A 23025-nucleotide genomic window follows, 5' to 3' on the forward strand; every position below is an offset into this window, starting at 1 on the left:
ACCTCTCTGTGCCTAAGCCTGGGCAGGCATCTCTAATCGCTCCCTGAGTTCCTCCTTCAGATGGATGGCTCAGCCCCTGCCTTGGGGTCTCCCAGGCAGCCACTACCACTGATCCCAGATAAGCTGGCTGCCTGGGGCACTGGGTGAAAAGGCTTCTCCCCTAAGCTGGGTCTGGCTTGGTGGTGACAGTGGCCTTGTTTCCAGGATGGACGGCGGGCAGTGGCATTCACGCTGGGCCTGGGGCCTGCTGGCCATGGTGGTTGTGGCTGGGGGTACAGCATCCACCGAGGCCACGGTGAGTGGGGCGTTGTTGTCCAGGTCCCCAGCCCCTCCCCTGGTGCTGTGGTCACTCCCAAGTGGGCTGACTTTGGAGAGGCTGTGTAGCAGGTGCAGACACAGGCCCAGGGGTCCTGGCCTGGGCTTTGGCTACTCTGGAGCCCTAACCCCGTGGTGGAGAGTGACTGAGGGTGGTCTGAAGAGGCAGGTGTGCAGGGTGGGCTGCATCCCAGAGGTGGGCGGAGCCTCTGGAGCCTACCAAGTCCCTGGGTGTTCAGATCTTAAGACTCAGAACCCCCAGCCTGGGCCCCTGGGGAGCTCCCTCTAGACCACCCAGGAGGCCTAAACCTAGACTGCTGAGCCACCCGGCCATGGGCCCTGCAGGGTGCGTCCTGCTGTCTGGCCCACGGATGTCCTCAGGCCTGGGCGCAGGCCCATCCTACTGGGGGCTTGAGCCTCCGCTGACTGCTGATGGCTGCGGGCCTCTTGCCAGGACAACAGCCCCACCTCCAGCAGCCTGGAGGGGGCCGCCGACGCCACCGCCTACTGGTGGGGGGAGTGGACCAAGTGGACCGCGTGTTCCCGCAGCTGCGGCGGTGGGGTGACATCCCAGGAGCGGCACTGCCTGCAGCAGAGGTGTGAGGCTGGTGTGGCCCCGGGCACGGGTGGGCCGCCTGTGGGCGAGGGGCAGGGGGCAGGCTGCAGCCTGCTGGCTTCCCACGCCGGGGGGCGGGCTGTCTCCCACTCTTCCTCCGAGGATATGGCTCCTGATGGGTGTCCGGCAAGGTTGTCCTGGGGCTTCCAGCGCTCCGGGAGGCCTCCCTAGGGAGGCAGGATCTGACTTTAGGGCTCCATCACTGCGGGCCATCCCTGGGGAGTGGTCAGGCTGGCAAGTCCCCTGCAGCCCTTGCTCAGCACCCATCTTCCGCCAGGAGGAAGTCTGTCCCGAGTGCCGGCAACAGGACCTGTACCGGCACATCCAAGCGGTACCAGCTCTGCAGAGTACAGGTGAGGCTGGACTGGAGCCAGCTGCCCCGCCACCCCCACTCTGCCCCTCCGCCTCATCCCTGGGGCCCCGTGGCTCTCCTCCCTGGGTCTGTCCCTTTCAGGAGAGTGGGGTTGACATTCGGTCTCAGACTGAGCTCTTGGGCAACTGACCACTGCGTCTGCCCATGATTCTCTAGTTTGTGCCCGGTGGATGGGCTTCCTCAGCTCCTGGAACTTCAGGGTTACATGCCTGTAACATGTGGGCACCAGGCGCTCCCAGAAGACTGTGTGGCTGCTTGGCTTGCCAGTCCAGGTCCAGGCACCCTGAGCTCGCCTCTGCTCTCAGTAGCCCCTGCCGCTGCTTGTGCTGAGAACCGTGGTGGCACAGGAGGCATCGGCTCCGGCCACAGGGGCCACTCTCCATGGGGCCGGTGCTGGTCTGGGGCCGAATGCCCATCCCAGGCTGGCTGGGGTGTGGGGGTGTCGGCTTGCTGCTGGGTGCCTGCCTGTGTGTACCTGTGGGGCATGTGTGTGCGGTTCTAGGGGCTCCCGAGGGAGACACGGCCTCTCCAAGTTCCAGCCCCGGGAGGACAGTTCTTGCCCTCTGCCCTGGGGTCCTCATCTATGAAGCCACCCCCCCTCCCGCCATTCAGTCCCTGGGTATGGCCATCGCCTGCGCTGACCCTGTCACGGGTGTTTTGGTGACACATAGAGATTTCCCCAGGGATGGAGGACAGTTAGGGCCAGTGTAGACAGAGTCATGGGGTCCCGCCCCCTCGAGCACACGGCTGGGGAGAAGGCCAGGGTGGTGGAGAGGGTGGGGAGGGTCATATCCAGAGCATGAGGGAGACACCGCTGCTCCAGTGTGACCAGAGCAGGGAGACTGAGCGAGGCCGAGGGGCGTCCGGCTGCGGCCACTTCCTGCTCGGCCTGGACAGAAGCCCTGGCAGGCCGAGCCCCTCCTGGAGCTTCCTCCCCGCCTTCCTCTTTCCAGGAGTGTCCGCCGGACGGGAGGAGCTTCCGTGAGGAGCAGTGTGTCTCCTTCAACGCCCGCGTGTACGATGGGCGGGCGTACCAGTGGAAGCCCCTGTACCCCGGTACCTGCAGCCCCGGGAACCTGCCTGCTTCCAGGGGCAGAGAGTGGGGTGGCTCTTTCTCCCCCAGGACTGAAGCCCATGGGTGGGCAGGTGGGGAAACCGAGGCCTGGGGTCAGGGGTCTTTTGGAGGCTGTGGTAGCCAGTCTCAGAGCCAGGGCCTGGAGGGCTATCCCCTCCCCATGACCTTTGACATCACCCTGGACAGATAGTAGGGCCCAGTTTCCTGCAGGCCTGGCCTCTGAGGTCTGGCCTCTTCTACTTACTGGTTCCAGGCTTGGACAGGAACCAGCCTAGACAGCCTAAGCAGGGGCTGGCCCCGGTCCCACGGGGGCCCGTGGTTTACAGCAGCCCCCTCTCCCCGTGGCAGCCGCAGTGTAAGGGAGGGGGGCTGGTCCGTTCCCTGGGGTGCACCTGGGGTGCCCAGGGACATTGAGTCAGCTCAGGTCTCCTGCAGTCGGGGCCCGCCACGTGGGCCTCAGGTGTGGCCCTTCCCTTCGGGCCTCAGTTTCCCCACCTGAGGGGAGGGTGCTGTCTCAGCTGGAGGAGGGGTGTTCCTTGAGCCCGGCACTCCTCCCCCACCCTGAGGCCCTCCCTCCCGCCCCCAGATGACTATGTCCACATCTCCAGCAAGCCCTGCGACCTGCACTGCACCACGGTGGACGGTCAGCGGCAGCTTATGGTCCCCGCCCGGGACGGCACGTCCTGCAAGCTCACCGACCTGCGAGGGGTCTGCGTGTCTGGAAAATGTGAGGTTGTTAACCATTGTAGCAAAAGTACGGCTGTTCTCACGCTGCTGGCCGCCCGCCCACCCGCCCCAGGCAGCGGCGGCCGGGGCCCAGCTGCCGTGTCCCCCTTGCTTCTCGTAGCCCATCGGCTGTGACGGGGTGCTGTTCTCTACCCACATGTTGGACAAGTGCGGCGTCTGCCAGGGCGACGGGAGCAGCTGCACCCACGTGACAGGCAACTACCGCAAGGGCAACACCCACCTCGGTAAGGTGGCCTGGGCGGCGGTCCTGAGCACGCGCCTGCCTTCACCCTCCTGGCACCGCGGGCAGACCCTTCCCTAGGGCCTCCCAGCTCTCTGCACAGGCCCAGGTGGGCTGGCCGGGGCCCTGTGTGCCCCCCCTCAGCAATAACGAGGAACTGCTCTTTATTGAGCACCCACTGCACACCTGAGGGCACTTGGCACAGGGATCACACTTGATCTTTGAGGCAATCTGCAGGGAGGTGTCACGTTTAAGAAGGGGGCAATGAGCCGGGTGTGGCGGCGCACACTTGTAATCCCCGCGCTTGGGAGGCGGAGTCAGGAGGATCACGGTTTGTGGCCAGCCTCAGCAACTTAGGCCCTCTGCAACTCAGTGAGACCGTGTTTCAAAACTAAAGAACAGTCGGGCATGGTGATGCACACTTGTAATCCCAGTACTCGGGAGACTGAGGCAGGAAGATTGTGTTTCGTGGGCAGCCTCGCTACTTAGTGAGGCCCTATTTCAAAATAAAGAATAAAATATAGGGCTGGGGGTGTAGCTTGGAGGGAGAATGCCCCTGGGTTGCATCCCCAGTGCTGCAAATAAAACAAGGGGGGGGTTGAGGGGAACTAGCTGGGCATGGTGGTACACTCCTGTAATCCTAGTACTTGGGAGGCTGAGACAGGAGGATGGAGGTCAGCCTCAAGAACGTAACTAGACCCTGTTTATTTTTTATTTATGTATTTATGTATTTATTTTGTGGTACTGGGGATGGAACCCAGAGACAGTCTATCTCTGGGCTATACCCCCAGCCCTATTTTATACTTTATTTGGAAACAGGGTCTCACTAAGTTGCTGAGAGCCTCACTAAGTAGCTGAGGCTGGCTTCGAACCTGTGTGATCCTCCTGTCTCAGCCTCCCAAGCCCAGACCCTGTTTTAAAATAAAAAATAAAAGGGTCTGGGGATGTAGCTCAGAGGTAGAACACCCCCTTGGTTTAATTCCTGGGATCCCAGTCCTGGGTGTGCTGCACCCTGGGGCTGAAGTCCCAGAGGTCCCCTCACCTGTGTTGGTCCAGTCCAGACCCCGCTCCCCGGGGCAGTACTCTTCAAAGCCATGTTCGTGTGCGGCTCCGGCCTGGCCCTGACGGGGCCGGGTCTGTGAGCGCAGCAAACCTTTGTACTTCTGGAAGGATGTCACGGTGTCACTGAGCATTCTGCTGAAGGCATTCCAGGGTCTCAGGTGTGTGGGCTGAACGGGGCTATCAGCGCCTCCTGGTTAGAGAGGCCAGGGTACCTTGAGACCCAATTAGCGGATGGGTAAACTGAGGCCCAGAGTGGGAATCACTTACTCCAGGTCCCCCAGTGGGCCAGAATCGACCCCGTCAGGACTACTGGTGGGCCTAGGAGGTCCAGGAGTGGCCCCCTGCATGGACATCCGTGGAGGCAGTGTGGCTTGCAGGAGATCCCAGGGGAGGGTGCTGGAGAGGGTGGGACTTGGAGTGGGACCTAGGGCAGGGCGTGCTGGAGCAAGGGCCTGGGCTAAGGAAAGGAGGGGTGTCGGGCAGAGCAGCCAGACGGGGTGTGAATTATGCCCATGGAGCGTCTTGCCAGGAGAGATGGGCAGAGGCCGTGCCGTGGCGGCCTTGCTACAGGCAGGCAGAGCCAGACCGGGAGGAGGCACCCTTCCCGTCCCTCACAAGCCTGCTGGCGCAGGCTCCGCGGGACCCAGGGCTCAGAATCGGGAACCAGCATCAGGCGGTGCGGCTCTTGGCGCGCACCTAGGATGCGCCAGGTGCTGTGAGCCACGGAGAGGCCCACCAGGCAGGAGCCGTGCCCTGGCAGAACTCCCCCAGGGGAAAAGGATCCCTAGGCCTGCTGGGTGCTTGCTTCCCGCTGAGCCAGGCCAGCCGTGTTAACCCACTCATGGCCGGTGACAGTGCTACAAGGCAGGTTGTACGATTGCCCCCAGAGCTGCAAGCCAGGCGGGGATGAAGCGTCAGGTCCGGGGCTGAGCGGGGCTGAGCCCAGGCTGCCCGGCTCCTGTGTCTGTGTCTGTAGCCACAGAGCCACAGGCCTGCCTTGACCGCTTACTAACCACCATGAGATGAGTGTTAAGTGCTCAGGACCCATGCGAGCTACTTGCTAATTTAAACATTAACGTACGTAAGTCTACATTTTAATTATAATTAAAACAAAGCCATAGTCGTTTCCTAGCCCTTCTGCCGCTCTGTTTCATCTTATGGTAGAGATGGTGTATACAGTGCGCCTTGGGGCCTCTTCCAGCTCTCTGCCCGGGGGCAGCACATTAGCAGTTTGCAATGGGCTACAGGGGAAAGGTTTATTTTACAAAAATAGGCCAAACTACAAATCGGGGCCCCTCGCGCCCTGGTCCTCCAAAGAGCCACCACGGGTCAGGCCAGCATCGTCAGGGACCTATAAGATGAGGTGGGGTTTGGGAGGGTGGCCAGGAGCAGCTTCTAGGTGGCAGAGGCAGGGGAGCTCCACTGCCTCCCACAGAGAGCCCAGGACAGCAGAACCAACCACCTGCAAGCCCTGGGCTTCTAAGCAGCCCTCTTCCCCCGTCCAAAGGCATGTGAAATTGCTCCTCCTGCCAGGCTGTCCCCTTAATCATGCTGGGAGTACTTCTTCCTCCCCAGCCCAAAGCCCTGGGTCTCTGTTGTTTGGGGGACTCTGTGGCTGCCTGCCCACCTGACTAGGGGTCTCAGTGCTGTACTCTGAGCCCACAGTGCCTCCGCATGGACCTTGGCCCGGGCCCGGCGCTTAGGTCTGACTGAGCGGTCACATTCCCTTTGCGGTGCTCCTCCCTGCTCTTGTGACAAGATGGGATTTAAAATTCACCAGGTGAAGCTGGGCACGGTGGCACACACCTGTAATCCCAGTCCTTGGGAGGCTGAGACCAGAGGATCACAGGTTTGCGGCCAGCCTCAGCAACTTAGCGAGGCTTCTGCAACTTGATGAGACCCTGTTTCAAAATAAAAATAGGCCAGGCGTGGTGGTGCACACTTGTAATCCCCGTGCTTGGGAGGCTGAGACAGGAGGATCGCGCAGGTTCGAAGCCAGCCTTAGCTGGCTTAAGAGACCCTGTTTCCAAATAAAATATAAAATAGATCTGAGAGTGTAGCCCAGAGGTAGAAGGCCCCTGGGTTCCATCCCCAGTACCACTAAAAAATAAAAAAATAAAAATAAATAAAGGCTGGGGGTGTGGTTCAGAGGTAGTATACTTCTCGGTTAATCCCTAGTAGCACACACACACACACACACACACACACACACACACACACACACACCTTGTGATCCTTTGATGCTGGCTAGGAGACACAGGCCATCACTTACAGCAGATGGACTGTCCCTGTGTCCAGGCCCCTTGGGTGATAAATGGCAGGGCCAGACTAGAGTCCACGGACTTTACATGTTTGAGATCTCCGTGGTCCACGGGGGCCCTTGGGAGGGGTGGAGCAGCAACCTCTGGTGGGCACCGGGCAACTCGGCAGGGCCCAGGAGCCCACACACCGTGGGCATGCGGCGGCCCTCGCTCCCGTGGCGACCCTCCCGCTAATGCCCGTTTACCGCCAGATTACTCCCTGGTGACGCACATCCCAGCCGGCGCCCGGGACATCCAGATCGTGGAGAGGAGGAAGTCGGCGGACGTGCTGGGTGTGTAGCAGGGCCTGGGTGGCGTGTCTACAGGTGGGGAGGGGGCGCCTGACCTTGGGCCCCCAGCAGGTGACGAAGGGAAGCCAATTTCACTGTCCTTGCTGGACAAAGGGTGGGCTGCGGAGTCAGGGAGTGCATTCCCTGAAACTAGAGAGTCTGGTCCAAGCAAAAGCTGGGCTGCTGGGGGTCCTGGAGCTGGGGTCCCTGCACAGGCCAACGAGTGAGTCTTAGGAGGTGACCAGTCACGGCAGAGCTGAGAAGATGTAGGCTGCCCACCTGAGGTGGTGCTGGGCAGGGAAGCAGGGGTAGGACTCAAACCCAGGGCGGGACACTGGCCTGGCCTGGCCCTCAGGCTCCAGTGGGAAACAGGACCTTGGGCGGGGACATAACCGTCAGGATTCTGGGCTTATTTGCACAGTGGCCATGGTGATGCCCCATCTTGGTGACAGTTTCCAGATGGGCTGTCTAGGAAGCTGGGGCTTTGGCCCGGCAGGGCGCAGGGTCTACGCCCCACCAGGTGGCCCGAGGAACCCCGTATCACAGTGGGTGGGTACTGGCTCCTGTGAGCCCTGCTGCCCACCTTGCCCACTCTCTGTTGGGAGCTGCCATCCACTGCAGCCCCAGCCCTACTCCACACTCTGGTCCCCAACCACCTGCCTCGCCTCCCCTCACCTCAAGGCAAGAGCCAGGACTAGCAGGCCAGACCCCTGGGCCTCAGGCTGGGACTCAGCTTTGGCCTCTCTGGCCCCTGCCAGATGCCTAGGGCTGGCCCTCAGTGTAGCCCCTGGGGACTGAGCGCCCAGCCCCGGTGGGTCAGCCACTGCTGGCCCCAGGCCCCCCCAGGGCCAAGCGCGGGGAGCAGGGCTTCTCGCCAGCGCAGTCGCTCAGTGGCTCGCTCCGTGAGGCCAGGAAACGCTGTGTTCTCTGAGCTGGCTGCAGAGCTTTCATTCTTGAAACAGACGTGTGGAAATACTAAGGGCAGCCTTGGAGAGAGAGCGGGGAAGCCGCAGGAAGGAAGGTCCTCACTGTCAGGAAGCGGGCTTTGGACGCGGGCCTCGAGCCGAGCCCTGGGTGCATCCTGGAAGCTGAGCCCAGACAAGCAGGCCCCAGCAGAGCTTGGGCTTCACGTTATTTTCTGACGTTCCGTTAAGCGTGTTGTTCAAGCAGACAGGGCCTGCTTGTTGCGTCTGTCTGATAATAAATTAATCGCCCCGGCTCCTCTGTTCGTATTACATCAGGAACTTTGGAAGCTGAGCGCTCTCCTCTGGCGGGCCAGTTCCTGGAACTGGCTTTAAGGACACCCTTTGGAAGACAGAGTGTCCCCGAGTGCCGAGTCGGTCTCCTCCCTCCTGTCCCCAGCCCTGGAGGCCCCAAGGGCCTCTGCTCCCTCCAGAGCCCCAGGGAAACGGCTGCATCTGGGCAGCAATTCCAGCCTGTGCGCTCAGGGATAGGCTGCTGGGGGTTTGGAAACACATTCCTTTGGCCCTGAGCTTCCAGCTGGCTCCAACCAGGCCCTGGGAGTGTCTGCCCACACCCACCTCAGGGAAAGGGCGACAGACTGTGCCCTGGCCGCCCTCTTGCCTGATTGAGCCCCAGCAGGCCTCAGCCCAACCTGAATAGACGGGTTGATCGGGAGAGTCAGTGTAGCCATGCCAGCAGGCTGCAGGCCAGCGTTGCTCCCTTGAGAGAACAAAGCTGGTCAGCTTGGGGTAGTCCCCAGGAAGGATCTGAAGGATGGTGACCTATGCCGGACAGGCCAGGGAGCCAGTGGGACCTGGATGAGGCACTGAGTTTCAGTCCCCATGCAGCTCACATGGGTACAGGCTGCACCGCCTAGCCCTGTACCTGGCCAACACCTGCCGACCGATGCCTGCCTTCCACTGGCTGCCGACCCTCCTGGCCCAGATGGGCCACTTGGCCATGCACTAGCCTGTCACTTGGCAGCTCTCTGGCCCTCAAAGGCAGCCAGAGAGGGCCGGGGCGCCCCCTGCCAGCTATTCCAGCCACCAGCTTAGGCTGCAGTTGTTTCTCTGGGGCTGGTAGGAAAGCGTGCTCCCATCTCCTCAGTACTGACTGGTCAAGGTCACGTGTTGGCATAGGCAGTGTCTGCCTGATGCCTCCCTGGCATTGCGCTTACTGTCTTTGGGGTATGTGGGTAAGGGCTGGAGGGGTAGAGCTCCTCCTTGCCCCTCTGTCCTCTCTCCCGCCTCCCCTCTGGCTCAACCAGGCAACGGTTCTCTTTTAGCGCTTGCAGATGAAGCTGGGTTCTATTTCTTCAATGGCAACTACAAGGTAGACAGCCCCAAGAACTTCAACATTGCTGGCACCGTGGTCAAGTATCGGCGGCCTATGGATGTCTACGAGACTGGCATTGAGTACATCGTGGCGCAGGGGCCCACCAACCAGGGCCTGAACGTCATGGTATGTGTGCTGTGGCTTTGGGGCTGTGGGTGTCACTCCTCACAGTCCGGCTGCAGGCAGGGTGCTGTGGGCCTGAAGATGGTGGCATTGACACCTCTTGGGTTGGGTGTCATTTGTTCAGCTACTCAGCTATCTATTCACTTATCTCTTCCCTAATTCGCTACTCCATTCGCTCCCTCTGATTTTAGTTAACTCATTTATTCTCCATTGACCATTAATTAATGTACTTATTTACTTGTTCACTTTACCACCCCCTTTCTCACCACTCAGCTGCATATCCACCCACCAGCCACACACCCAGCCACCTGCCCAGCTATCTATCCTCTGTTCATCCACCCATCCATCCACCCATCCATGTATCCACCCACCCATCCATCTGCTTATCCATCCATCCATCCATCCATCATCCATCCATCCACCCACTTATCTAATATCTATCTATCTATCTATCTATCTATCTATCTATCTATCTATCTATCCATCTACCCATTCATCCATCCACCCATCCATCTATCCATCCATATGTCCATCCGTGTACCCATCTATCCATCTACCCACCCATCCATCCATATATCCATCTATCCATCCACCCATCCACCCACCTACCCACCAATCCACCTGTCTATCCATCCACCATTTATCCATGCATATATCCACCTGTCACCCACCCATCCATCTATCTACCCACCTATCCATGCATCCATTCACCCACCCATCATCCACCCATCTATCATCGTTCAGCACTGCTGCAACTCCCCTGTGGCCCGGCATCGTGACTGGCACCTGTGCCGACCTGTTCTCCATGCACCAGAGCCCTCACGAGGAGCTGACGCAGGAGGACGGCTCACCTCTCACTCCAGAGTTGGAGGTTCACACCCACTTAGTTTCACACTTCCCTGCCACCAACACCGTAGCCTTTGTGCCAGGTCCCCATGGCTGGGGGCTCGGGGCAGTGCTGTGTTCTCTTGCCTTTCCCCAGCCCTGCCTCCCAGGGTGCTCAGGGGTCCCGGGGCGGGGCACAGGGCCAGGCAATGAGCAGAGGAGTGTGGGCCTGCTGTGTGCGGCTTGCCTTGGGCTTTCCCATGGCTGGCATCGTGGCGTCAGTGTGGTGCAGGCTGGCGCCCCAGCACAGGAGCACACAGAGGACGTGTTCCTCTGTCAGGTGCCGTCAGCTTGGAAGGTTCTGGTGATTTTTCTAGCTTCTAGCGTTGACAGTGCTGTAGGGGTGGCGCCCAGCCGCCATATGCCTGGACCTTCCCATCCCACCATGCTGAGTTTTCATAGCCTCTGTTGTAGGTGCAGAGACCTGGGCGACCGTGGGCAGCCAGGGACTTGTAAGTGACACGGCTGGGTCACAGAGCCAGCTCTGCATGTGCCAGAGCCAGGTGCCTGCTTCACTGCTGTGCCGGAGGCGTCTCTGATCAGATACTTCCTGTCCCCACACTGCCTTTTGGCGGAAGCTTCCGGGGCAGGGGCAGAATCTCTCAGGGCCACCTGTTTCTGTGTGAGTGCTCATCTGGCCTGTCCTGGTGCCATGTCAGAGACAGACAAGGTCCTGGCTGGAGGAGCTGTGCTGTGGGCCAGGGTCTCCGGGAGAGGACCTAGGATGCAGCCGTGCATGCCAGAGGGTCTAGGGGAGGGATCTCAGGAGAACACCAGGGAGGGCTGGAGTGGCTGAGCACCTGCAAAGGGAGTGTTGGGCTGTGATGCAGCCTCGAGGGGCTCTCAGCCCTCCCACGGGGTCAGCAGAGTCCAAGCTGGTGTTGAGCATCAGTAGTTGCTGGTGCCGTTCTCCCCCAGGCGGGGGTTGACCTTGGGGGTAGAGCCCCCTGGGGCTTAGGGAAATGCCTGGGGGCTCAGCTGTAAACTGTGACCCTTCCAGGCAGCACACTAAGTGTGGGGCTGGGGGCACCACAGGGCGTGCTTTGTATAGCTTCCCACTGCAGGGGCGCTCCTCACCAGCTTTGGTTGGGTCCTTTCCTGGGAGACTATGGGGAGAAGGCCAGGGGGGTGAAATGCAGCTGGTAGTGGGGCTCAGGGGAGGGTTTGCACCCGACACACATCATTTCCCCTTTCTTATCTTTTGGATTCCTCCTGGCCAGCACCGAGGGTGCTGATGACCTACCTGGTGAGGTGCCCTGCTCTCTCTGCTCCTCTCAATTCTAAGGTGGCTGCCTTTGCCCACCCTCCATCAAAACTGGGGAGCAGGGTACCAAGGGAGGCCCAGGTGGACGGGCCAGCAGCACCCAGGGGCAAGCAGCATCTCTCCTTGCCCTTGAGCAATTGGCGGGGAAATCGGAGAATTACCCTGGCAGGATGGCCACTCTTTGCGGTCTGTCTCTTGGCACAAGGCACCCAGAACACCAGGTGGCAGCTGTAGCTTGCAGTTTAAGGAGACGCTTGCTGTGTCTTTTGGTGGAAGCCCTCCCAAAAGAAAGAAGGACTTCTGCACCATAGATCTTCAGAGATGGGGAACTCAAAATCCCCAAGCTGCTGGGAATGCTAGCCTCTGATATGTCCATGGAGTCCACCTACTGCGGACCTAGTGCCACGTCATGGTGATAGGTTAATATGCTGGCCCAAAGGCCCCGCGCCGCAGGGTATGTTGTCCTGAGCCTTTGCCTGCTTCCTCTTCCAGGGCTGTGAGCTGCTGGCTTCTGGGCACTGCCACCCACCTGAGCCTGGTTCAGCCCATTGCTGTGCACCTGCTGTGGCATGTCCTTTGCTAAAGCAGGCCCTTGTTCACCGCAGGGTCACATGGCATCCTGTCTCCATGGATGAGATCCTCCGTGAACCCTTGGAGACTGGGCTGGGAGAGGCAACCTTCCACTCAGAAGGAGCCTCGTCATTTCTGCCCCGGGATGGGGACTTGCCGCGCAGTAGCTGGGCGGTTCTCTTGGTGTCGGCGCTGGGTCAGGCTCTGTGCTGAAGTGGGCTCTCGGCAGTAGACGTGGCTAGAGTAATCCTGGTAGTGAGCAGACGTAATTTCCATCCACGGGGTGACTGAGGCCAGACACTGGCCTGTGTCAGCAGGAAGAGCCTGTCTACCTGTTAGGTCTCTGATGAGCAGCTCATCGACCATGCCGCTCCTGGGTGCTATGTGCTAACTACTGAGATGAATACCTACACAGTTTGCACCTGCTTCCGGGTCTGGCCATATCTAGGCGGACAGACCTCTCGTCAATCTTCTTGTCTTTTCCCTCCTGGCTTCTGACCGACTAAAAAGGCCTTTGTGTGGCCCGGAATGCTGACGTCTTATCATGGGCCACGCTGCTCTGGACAAACTGCAGGATAGTGCTAGAAGAGAGTGCTTCAAGGCCACACACATCCGCTTCCAGCCCACACCCTCGCACCAAGATGACCCATCTTCCGAATCAAGTTCTGCTGTGTTTCTCTGTCTACCCTCCCCTGTCGCTGGGGTATCTGTGCACCTGTGCGGCTCCCGCCGCGAGCTGGCGCGAGGCCTGGGGTGGTGGTGGTCCAGGGAACCTGCCAGTGTGGCTTTCCTGTGTCCTCTGGCCCTGATGGTGTTTGATCATGGATATAACATGTCATTCTATGACAGGCAGCTCCCAACTCGTGGCCCAATGCTTAACCCTGGTTGTATCGGTCACGTGGCGTCTTGTGGTCAAAGAGTTCCATCTCTAGCGGCGAGATGGAGGCCTTTTCAAATGATGTATCTACTTGCTGCAGAAGGCATGACCGGGCTCCAGAACTCTGGGGGTCCTTGCTATGGTTTTGCCAATGGGGATTGGCCGGAAACGTCATATGTCATTTCTTCCCTCAGCCATCTCTGTTCCCATAGAGTCCCCAGTTCCTAGCACTTGGGCCATCTCTGTCACAGAGCCCACTGAACCCAGCATTCCACTGGAAGGTGCCAGCTTTCCATGTCACCAGGATAAGGGTTGGACCCATGTCCCTGGATATAGGAGATGCCATCTCCAGAGTTCCCCCTCCTGGCGGGGGTGTGAGCTGTAATAATTTCCCCTCGACTCTGAGGCTATGCCCTACTCCTGGGCCTTGAAGTTCTCACCGATGGCTTGACTTCTAGTCATCCAAGGCTTTGCCAAAGCCTTTGTGCTTCTTCTGATAAACATGGCGCCGATAATGCCAAACACAGTTCAGGGTCCTGTGCCACGGTCCCTCCCTCTGCACTCTCTTAAGACAGGAGCAGGAAGTCAATGTCGCTCCAGGTCACAAGCGTGCCCACACTGCTGTCTATGCCGTGTGGAGGAAACCCATCCCTGGCCCTCCTCCCTGGGGTAGGGATAGAAAAGGACCTGGGCGCTACGTCAATGGCTGCACATGCTCAATCTGAGTCCACCGTAATATGCTGTAGAAAAGAGACCGGGCCTGTCACCGAGCTGCAGTGAGGGCCACTGCTTGGTTGAGCACCTGGCTCTCAACCGTGCTCCAATGACCAGCCAGCGCTCCATCCTGCAGAGTAGGGGGACTAGAGCTCGGTGCCAGGTACAGTGGGCTCCCCCTGTATTCTTTTTTTTTTTTTGAGGTACTGGGGATGGAACCCAGGGGCATTCTACCTCCGAGCTATACCCCAGCTCTATTTTTTATTCTTTATTTTGAAACAGGGTCTTACTGAGTTGCAAAGGGCCTCACTAAGTAGTAGCTGAGGCTGTCTGCAAACTGCAATCCTCCTGTCTCAGTCTCCCGAATGCTGGGATTCCAAGCATGTACCACCACACCCAACTCTCCTGCATCCGTTAGGTCATGGGGTGAAACACTAATCCCCGTGATGCCCCAGCATAGGGTATGAGGGTATGGGTTTGTCACTCAGCTCTCCCAGAGTGAGAGCTGTTACCCCATACATCAAGGGGCCTATGGGAGAAGTCAGCCAGCAACCAGGGATACATGGGACAGGGAGCCTGTGGAGCCATGGGGCATACCGCCAGTCACACCCGGGCCATACTCTGGTTGCCACCCACCATCTGTATGCTCACATAGTAATGAGGCCACTCTGGGGTCCCCAGTCAACAGTACAGCTTGGACCCTGGTTCTGCAATGTCTCCAGGGAGCAGTTCACCAAGTTAGCAGTAGCCGGCCTACTGGGGAAGTAGGGAGCCATTGCTGTACACACTCGGGGGTCCTTCCTGGGACGGGACTGTCCCTCAGTTAGTGGATTCTGGGTCTGAAACTGGCTGAAGACAGGGTCAAGGGCTGGGAGCTGCCCTTGGCCTCCTGATCTCCCTGCCCTTGTTTTTTTTTTAGTTATACAGATCTAGCCCAGCCTTTTCTGGAAGTCCTTCAGCCGTGGCCGTGTCTGAGCCACATCCAGAGGTCTCAGAGCCCGTCCCTCGCCTGCTTGCTGGGATCCTGACCTGCCTGCTACTTTGTCCATCCACCTTTATTACGCCAGGATGCAGCTGTCTCCATAACGGCTGGATCTGTAATAGTAGCTCCGGCCACTAGCCCTGCTGTATGAGGCCGTCTGACACTCCCTCTAAATGATGCCAGGGCATTTTGCCCTCGTGTTTCTTCTCCCTTGTTGCCTAGAATGCCCTCCAGGCCTCGGGCAAAGTCACCTGGTGTGGCTTCACTTTTATATTCTGCCATGGTGGGAGGGGATGTGTCCCCACTTAGCATCGGCTCCTATTGCCCCATGCCACAAAGGCCACCACACACACACACACACACACACACACACACACACACACACACACGTATATATTTTATTCTTTATTTTGAAACAGGGCCTCACTAGGTTGATGAGAGTCTCACGACTTGCCGAGTCTGTCCTCAATCCTGTGGTCCTCCTGTCTCAGCCTCCCAAGTGCTGGGATTACACACGTGCACCACCGTGCCCGGCTAAGATTTCGCTTTCAGCTTCTTGGCTCAGCTCCTTCAGTCCCCAAGGCCGCCCTCTGGGTCTGAGTCTCTCCTTGGTGTGTGTGGTCGGCACAGGAGGGCCGAGAAGACACCTTCTCTGGTGCCCTGACTTCTTTGCTCCCCTCGAGCTGCAGGACTTGACCTTCTCCTTGAGACTTTCTCCTGTGTGCTGGGTCCCACGGTTCCTCACGACCAGTGGGCCCCACCCCTGTCCCCAGCCAGCACCCAGACCTTTGAGCTGCCACTCAGTGTGCCTCCTGCCCTGGTGTCCTGCCACCAAGGCACTGAGGAGGCTTCTCATGGGTCATCACTGTCTCTGGGGCCTCGGTGCTCCATGCCCTGGGATGCAGACATTGCTGGGGTCAGGTGGGGCCGCCGCAGTCTCAGCTTGTCCCTAGGGAGCCTTATGGCTCCGCCAACTGCCAGGTTTGTCCCTAGTTGAGGTGGTTCCAATTCTTTGTGTCCCAACCTTGGCCCCATTTGGGGCCCTGGAGAGAAGGTGGTGGGGATGGTGCCCCAGTATCGCTCAGGATCTCTGGGCCATGGTGACAGTAACACATAGGTCAGGTTTTAGGTGGCTTTGCTACCTAGACAATTCTCTACACACTTGGGAGGCCGAGACAGGAGGATTGCACGGTCCAGGTCAGCCTCTGTAACTTAGCAGGACCCTCAGCAATGTAGAGAGACCCTGCTTCAACATAAAAAGATAAAAGTGCTGGCCGGGAGTGGTGGCACATACTTGTAATCCTAGCATTTGGGAGGCGGAGACAGGAGGATCTCAGTTTGAGGACAACCTCAGATACTACTTAGTGAGGCCCTTTGCAACTCAATGAGACCCTGATTCAAAATAAAGAATAAGCCAGGCGTGGTGGCGCACGCTTGTAATCCCCGTGCTTGGGAGACAGAGACAGGAGGATTGTGCAGGTTCGAAGCCTGTTTCCAAATAAAATATAAAATATGTCTGGGAGTGTAGCCTGCCAGTAGAAGGCTTCCATCCCCAGTACCACCACCACCAAAAAAAAAAAAAAAAAAAAAAGGGCTGGGGGTGGAGCTTGGAGATAGAATGCCCCTGGGTTCCATCCCTAGTACCACACACACACACACACACACACACACACACACACACACACACAAAATATATATAAAAGTACTAAGGGTATGGCTGGGAGGTAGGAGGTCCCTGGTTTAATCCGGGTACCAAATTAATAAATTATTTAATAAATTAATTTAAACATGTTATGTACAAAGCATCCCCTAATTGTCCGTGACTAGGGAGGATGGCCCCTCTGCCCCTCCCTTGGGGTGGCACTGTTGCCCCAGGGCCTTGGGTGATTCTTTGACTCCTCACGAGAGACCCGCCTGGCTGGGGCCAGGGTCCCACCGCTTCTCTTTCCCCAGGTGTGGAACCAGAATGGGAAAAGCCCCTCCATCACCTTTGAGTACACGCTGCTGCAGCCACCGCACACGCACCGCCTCCCGTCCGTCTACTACAGTTTCTCCGAGCCTGCGTCCGAGAGCGCCGAGAGCCAGGAGCTGGGCGCCCCTCCGCTGGGCCTCGTGCAGCGCAACGGCTCGCGGTACGGCCAGGCCTCCTCGGAGCGGCTGCACCTGGACAGCCAGCTGTTCGGCGGCCCCGGCCCTGAAGTGGAGCTGAGTCGGGGCCAGGAGACCAACGAGGTGTGCGAGCCGGCCAGTGGCGGGGCCTGCGAGGGACCCCCGAGGGGCAAGGGCTTCCGAGGTAACCGGGGAGGAACTGAGGGTGGGGCAGGGTGGGGAAGCCCTTCTGGCCCCTTGCACACTCAGGGTGGACCCCGTGCAGAGGACTTGTATGTGCTTTCACGCGCATCCCCTGGGATCCACAGGACACCGATTCCAGGGCCCTCCTGGTACTCAGACTCCCAGGCCCCCAGCCCCTTATATCAAGTGGCATCACATTTGCCCGTGATTCGTGGAGGTCCCCTGGTAACTGAGCCAGCTCAGGTGATTTGTCATACCTGCTGCAGCACCTGTACATGTGAGCAAGTGTGGTACTGCGTCGTTACATGTTCAGCACAGAGGCAACTGTGTGAGTGTGTGTGTGAGTGTGTGAGTGTGTGTGTGTGTGTGTGTGTGTGTGTGTGTTTTGCTGGGAACTGAACTGTGGGGCATTCTCCCTCTGAGCCCTTTTTATTTTACATTTTGAAACAAGGTCTCACTAAGTTGTTGAAGGTCTCCTTAGGTTATTGCGATGGGCATTAAACCTGTGATCCTCCTGTGTCAGCCCCCTGGCACTCTGGTTAGCCAAGCGAATATTTTTTCTAAATACTTTTATATTTGTGTGATGCTGGGATGGAACCCAGGGTCATTCTACCTCTGAGCTACACCCCCAGCCCTATTTTTTATTCTTTATTTTAAGACAGGGTCTTATTGAGTTGTGCAGGTCCTAAGTAGTAGCTGAGACTGGCCGTGAAACATGCGATCCTCCTGTCTCAGCCTCCCAAATGCTGGGATTATAAACGTGCACCACCACGCCCGGCAAAGGAGAGCAACTGCCCATCGTGGGGTTTGAACCCATGACCCTGAGATTAACAGTATCATGCTCTACCAACTGAGCTAGCCAGGCAACTATTCTTTATTTTGAAACAGGGTCTCACTAAGTTGCAGAGGGCCTTACCAAATAGCTGAGGCTGGCTGTGAAGCTGCCATCTTCCTGTCTCAGCTTCCCAAGTACTGGGATTACAAGTGTGCGCCCCCACGCCAGGCCCAGAAGCCTTTGTTCCAAACTTTCACCTGCTGAGGTGCTAGGCAGGCGTGGCCTCGGCGTGGAGCCTGTCCAGCCCTGAGGAGCTGGCCGGGCGCTGCTCTGGACAGGCCCTGTGGGCTGGCTCGCAGGCCTCCCCTAGAAGACCTTAGCTGAGCTGCATCTCCCTGAGCAAAGCCCGTCGTCTGGGAGCGCCCTCATTTTCTTGCTTTGGGGAGGCGCGTACTCCGTCTCTGTGTGTACCAGTCAGCCTGTCTCTCTGCAGACCGCAATGCCACGGGGCCAGCTCTCTCAGGGGACAAGGATGACCAAGAGGTGGATGGCCGTTTCTCCTCCCAGGAGTTCCTCTCGGCCAACGCCATCTCTGACCAGCTCCTGGGGCCAGGCTCTGACTCGGAGTTCGGCCTCAACGAGACTGGAAACAGCATATTGGCGCGGGGGGTCCCCAGGGGCTCCCTGGCTGAGGGCCGCTATGTGGGCTATGAGGAGAACGAGGGGGCGGCCACTTACCTGGTCAACGGGTCCTACCTGGAGCTCAGCAGCGACTGGGTCAGCAACACCTCCGCCGAGGCCCCGTACCCCAACGTCAGTGCCAGCCTCCCCGCCCTGGCCGGAAACAGGACTCACAAGGCTAGGTAGGTGGCATTTCCCACCCCCTGGGGCTGGCCACCACAGGGGGTCTGGACAGAAGGGCTGGGGGCCTGGAGGGAAGGGGAGAGCTGTTCCTCCCCAGGGGCTCCCAGGAGCCGCCCTGCGAACCCGAGCATGAGGTCAGAGGCCTGACCTCTGTGTGTGTCCTCCCTAGAACTCAGGCCCACGCATCAGGGAGTCCCCAGCCCTGCCCCCTAGGCAGCCCAGCCCCGCATCGATTCAGAGCGCTGACACTGGGTCAGGAAGCTGACAGTTCTGAGAAGTCCTCACGAGCCAAGGGCCGGTTCAGCGTTTCAGATTCATCATGGGAACCTGAGACGGTCACAGTCGCCCTTGGCGTTGGGATCCTGCGGCTCCGGGAGGGGTAGCAATACCGTCAAGCTCACAGAGCCCGAGGATTTGGGGTCCCGGGTTCCAAGTTCGGGCGGCCATTGAACACAGCTGTCAGATGGGAGGTAGATGCCTCAGCTCAGCCTCCACCACAGGGCAGAGGGAGGTGGGCAGGGACCCGGGGGCTTCTGGACGACTCAGGGCAGATCCCGGAACCAGATATGAGGTAAGGGCTTCAGCTGCGACGAGCCTGTGAGAGTCCTGGGCCGGGCCCCCAGAGCCCAGGCACAGCTGGACCCCCGGGCGGGCAGGGCTAGGGACGGAGGGGCCTGAGGTCTGGAGCCTTCCTGGGTCAGGGCTGCCTGTGGGCCCGGGGCCCCAGTGCTGAAGGGTTGTTATTGAGGAGAATCCCTGGGTAACAAGCCTCCGAGCTTATGGGAGCTGCTGTCCAGGTAGAGTGCCTTTCCCAGACACCCTGGTGGGTTCTGGGAAAGCGAGGCTGCTGAGAACAGCTGGCCCAGGAGCCTTGGTCTCTGTCGTGGGCTGAGATCCAAGGCAGGAAGCGCCATTGGCTTTGGTTTTGTTTTCTGGGCGCCCATCCAGAAAGCAGAGAACCCCTTGATTTTAGACCTGAGCGTGAACTGAACCCTAGCCAGGGCCAGCGATGCTGAGGCCAGGGTCCTTGGGACTGGGAGAACGGGTTTGATGGGAGGTCTGGGGATCGCCCGAGGTTATGGCCCAGGGCAAAGCCGGTCTCCCTATAAGCCTGGAGTCCCCCAGCGCTAGCTGCCTTCTCTCTCAAAGGCCTCTGAGGCCGGGCTCCCTGAGACACAGGCGGCTGCTGGCTGACAGGCTCCGGGTGGCATTCTTTGTGGATGTGAAGCCTTCTCTGGCCGCACCTCTTCCCCTGGGGCACACGGCAGACTGCTCGCCCTGACTGCGCAGCCTCACAGAGCATAAGGGCCGGGCCTCTGCCTGGATTGCAGGAGATGGCAGGCTCCACCTTGGCATCACGGGCTCTGAGTCTGAGAGGGCTCAGAGCAAGGCGCAGGAGGCCCGGAGCCCAGCCTGTGCCTTCTGCAGTCCCGCCAGCCTGCAGGCTGGGTTTGTGCAACTTGGGAGCTGGCCTTCCTCCCCCCCAGGGATTTGTATATCTGGGGTATCTGCGTGTAAAGCAGTAAGAGCAATCTGCAGAAGTTACCAGTAATTAACGGAGGCTTTGAAGTGATGGAGGGACCTTCCGGATTCGGCCCAGGGCAGCGAGGGCAGCTAGCTACCTGGTGCCCACAGCCCTCTGCATAGGCTTATCAGACAGGAGAAGTCCCCTTCGATTCTGTTTGTGGCTGTGTGGTCCACGGGGGAAAGGCGGCTCTGGGGGAGCTGGACATACCCCCTACCTCCCCTGGGCCTCAGTCTCCCTATCTGTTTGCGAGGAGCTTGTCAGAGGGCACGCCAGCTAGGCTATGCAGTGCTTCCCAGGGGACTTGGCCCATGCTTTCAGAGCCTTAGCATTTCAAAGAGGCCCCTTGCCCTGGCTCTGGGGCAGGGAACCCTACCCAGCTCCTCCGCCCCACGGGAGGCATTAAGTTCCCTTCGCCTGTTGATAAAATAGGTTGTCAGCACTCCGACCCCTATGGTGAGATGTGGCAGCTCCCCAGCTGGGCTGCCATCAAAGGATGCTACGGGTCTGGACCTAAGATGGTCTGGGGAGATAAAGGGCTGAGGGGGGCCGTGGGGGGAACTACCAGGCTAAAATAGCCATGTCTAGGCGGGCTGTCCAAACACAGGAAGTCGTGTCTGCCCCGGGCGGGCGAAATCAAAGGGCAGCCCAGAAAGGAAGGGCTATTTTCATCTTCTCAGAAATGTTCCAAACAATCAAGGGAGGGGCCCGTCACCAGCCTTTGGAAACAAGCTCAGAGACCAGAGGTACCCATCCCTCTCTCCCTCTCTCTCTCTCTTAGCCTTGGGAAAGAAAGGAAGAAGGAACTAACTTTCTGGTTCATTTGTAAACACACGTGGTCATTTCGGAACTCCTACTGCCCAGGGACCGCAGGAGCCTGCGTCCCGCCGGGCGGCGGGCGAGACCTCAGCCATTGGCAGGAGACGGGGACTTCTCAGTGGAGGGGGCTGCGGCGTCTTTCCAGATGGAGGGAGAGAGGAGTGGGTGGCTCAGGGTTTCCGAGGTGTTTGCTTTTTGAGATACCTTTCCAGAAGGGAGCGTGTTAGACGGCGCACGGTTGTGCAAATATATGCAGGGCCGTGTTCAAAGGCGGCACGTGCTATGGCGCGTGCCCCGCACGTGGCGGCAGAGTGCCGTGTAGGTGCCCCCCCCCAAGTACCTTCAGGGCTTAGAATCCGAGGGTTATTTTGAACCTACAGCTCTCCCTGAGTCAGGAGTGAGTCACGCTGCCGGCTGGCTCCGGAGGGTCCAATTAGATAAGGATGGCAAAGCTTCCTCCTCAGGTGGGGTGGAGGGGCAGGGATTGGATCTTTTTATCTCTTTCTGTTCTTGGGGAGAATTTAGAGCTGTGGAAAGCAGGGTGGGGGCCCGTTAGCACAACTCCATGTTTTCTGAGGGGACAGGAATCGTTAGCGGTTAGGAATTGTTTTTCCAGATTTTTCTTCCCCAGAGAGGATTTGTCCAGCCAGAGTGACACTCTCTGTGTGGGTCCCCTGGGGCAGCTCTCAGATTTCCCCAGATCCCTCATCCTGTGGTGACAGGGTCTTAGACCCTTGCCCATTTCACAGTTTCCTGTTCTTTGTAAAGAGGAGGGACAGAGCCGGGCATGGTGGTACATGCTTGTAATTCCAGCATTCAGGAAGCTAAGACAGGAGGATCACAGTTTGCAGCCAGCCTCAGCTACTTAGGCCCTTTGCAACTCAGTGAGACCCTGTTTCAAAATAAAGAATAAAAAATTGGGCTGGGGGTGGAGCTCAGAAGTAGAGTGCCCTGGGTTCTATCCTCAGTACCGGGGGGGGAAAAAAAAAAGAACAAAAAAAAAAAAAAAAAAAAAAGAGGAGGGACAGAAGAACTTTCCCTCACCCTGAAAACTGCAAGGTCCCCTTGTGAGGACTTGGGGCTGGAACAGACCCCTGCCTGCGCCTCCACTTCAACTCCCAGATCAACTCCCGCTACATCATTTCCTGGGCTCTCAGAGCGCACTGCGCTGTCAGGGCAACGTAGCCCCAGGATGCCTGGGGCTGGGGTCATCCTGGGGAGCATCGGCCAGCCAAACAGAATGCTAGCATGACTGGCACACTTGACTAGCACCTCCCTGGTCAGCAAACCCATGGCCTAGCAGAGACTAGCAAAGCTTCCTTCTCGGTTTTGCGGTGGTAACACTTGCAGCCTGACCAGGAGGTGGCCCTGGGCCCCAGGAATGGTATCAGCCCATTTCAGCCCTGAAGGGCCTCGGCGTATGGCACCCCAGGTGAAGGAACATAGGCAGGGCGGCCTGCAGCTGGCTCCCACATCCAGTGCGCAGGAGAGCAGGGCTGCCCCTCTCGCTCTGGGGCACAGGACTCCCTGGCTGCCCCCACCTTGGGCGGCTGTGTCTTGTAACAGATGTCCCAGGCCGAGGGAACCTCCATCACTGATTCCCTCCTTCCCCTACCAAGTCCAAACTGCACTATGGAGAGTTGTAGCTAAGTTGTGCCCAGGCACACGGAGTCCTTTAATGACGCCAGCGGTCCCAACAGCAGTCAGCTGCGGCTGCCCGGGCCTGGCTGAGAATCGGAGGGTGCTGTGGCTGGCAGGGACCCAGAGCGTCCCTTCCCGTTCTTCCCGTTGAGCTGCTGTGCCCTGAGTGCAGGGACAAGACACAGCCCCTCCCTGCCTGCAGCCAGCCTTTTTTCTTTCCAATTCTGGGATGGAACCCAGGGGCATTCTAACTCTGGGCTACACCCCCTGCCCTATTTTTTATTTTTATTTTGAAACCGGGTCTCACTGACTTGCAAAGGGCCTCACTAAGTAGCTGAGGCTGTCCTGAACCACGGTCCTCTGGTCTCAGCCTCCTGAGTGCTGGGATTACAAGTGTG

The 23025-nt window shown here is 58.7% G+C and overlaps 1 protein-coding gene across 1 annotated transcript in view; it reads left to right on the forward strand.

Moving 5' to 3' along the window:
- Window positions 1-205: 205 nt before the first annotated feature.
- Window positions 206-23025, forward strand: part of ADAMTSL2 (ADAMTS like 2) — a gene marked incomplete at both ends in the record, with an annotated part of 34306 nt that continues 11486 nt past the window's right edge. Inside the window, 10 exons of the mRNA XM_080709495.1 lie at window positions 206-295; window positions 770-912; window positions 1209-1284; window positions 2258-2360; window positions 2966-3111; window positions 3227-3350; window positions 6921-7001; window positions 9247-9422; window positions 16665-17004; window positions 18272-18641. Of these exons, the coding sequence (XP_080565621.1) occupies window positions 206-295; window positions 770-912; window positions 1209-1284; window positions 2258-2360; window positions 2966-3111; window positions 3227-3350; window positions 6921-7001; window positions 9247-9422; window positions 16665-17004; window positions 18272-18641 (1649 nt within the window). The remainder of the gene's footprint in view (window positions 296-769; window positions 913-1208; window positions 1285-2257; window positions 2361-2965; window positions 3112-3226; window positions 3351-6920; window positions 7002-9246; window positions 9423-16664; window positions 17005-18271; window positions 18642-23025) is intronic.

This window comes from Muscardinus avellanarius, assembly GCF_963383645.1.
Source record: "Muscardinus avellanarius genome assembly, chromosome: 13".
Classification (NCBI taxonomy): domain Eukaryota; kingdom Metazoa; phylum Chordata; class Mammalia; order Rodentia; family Gliridae; genus Muscardinus; species Muscardinus avellanarius.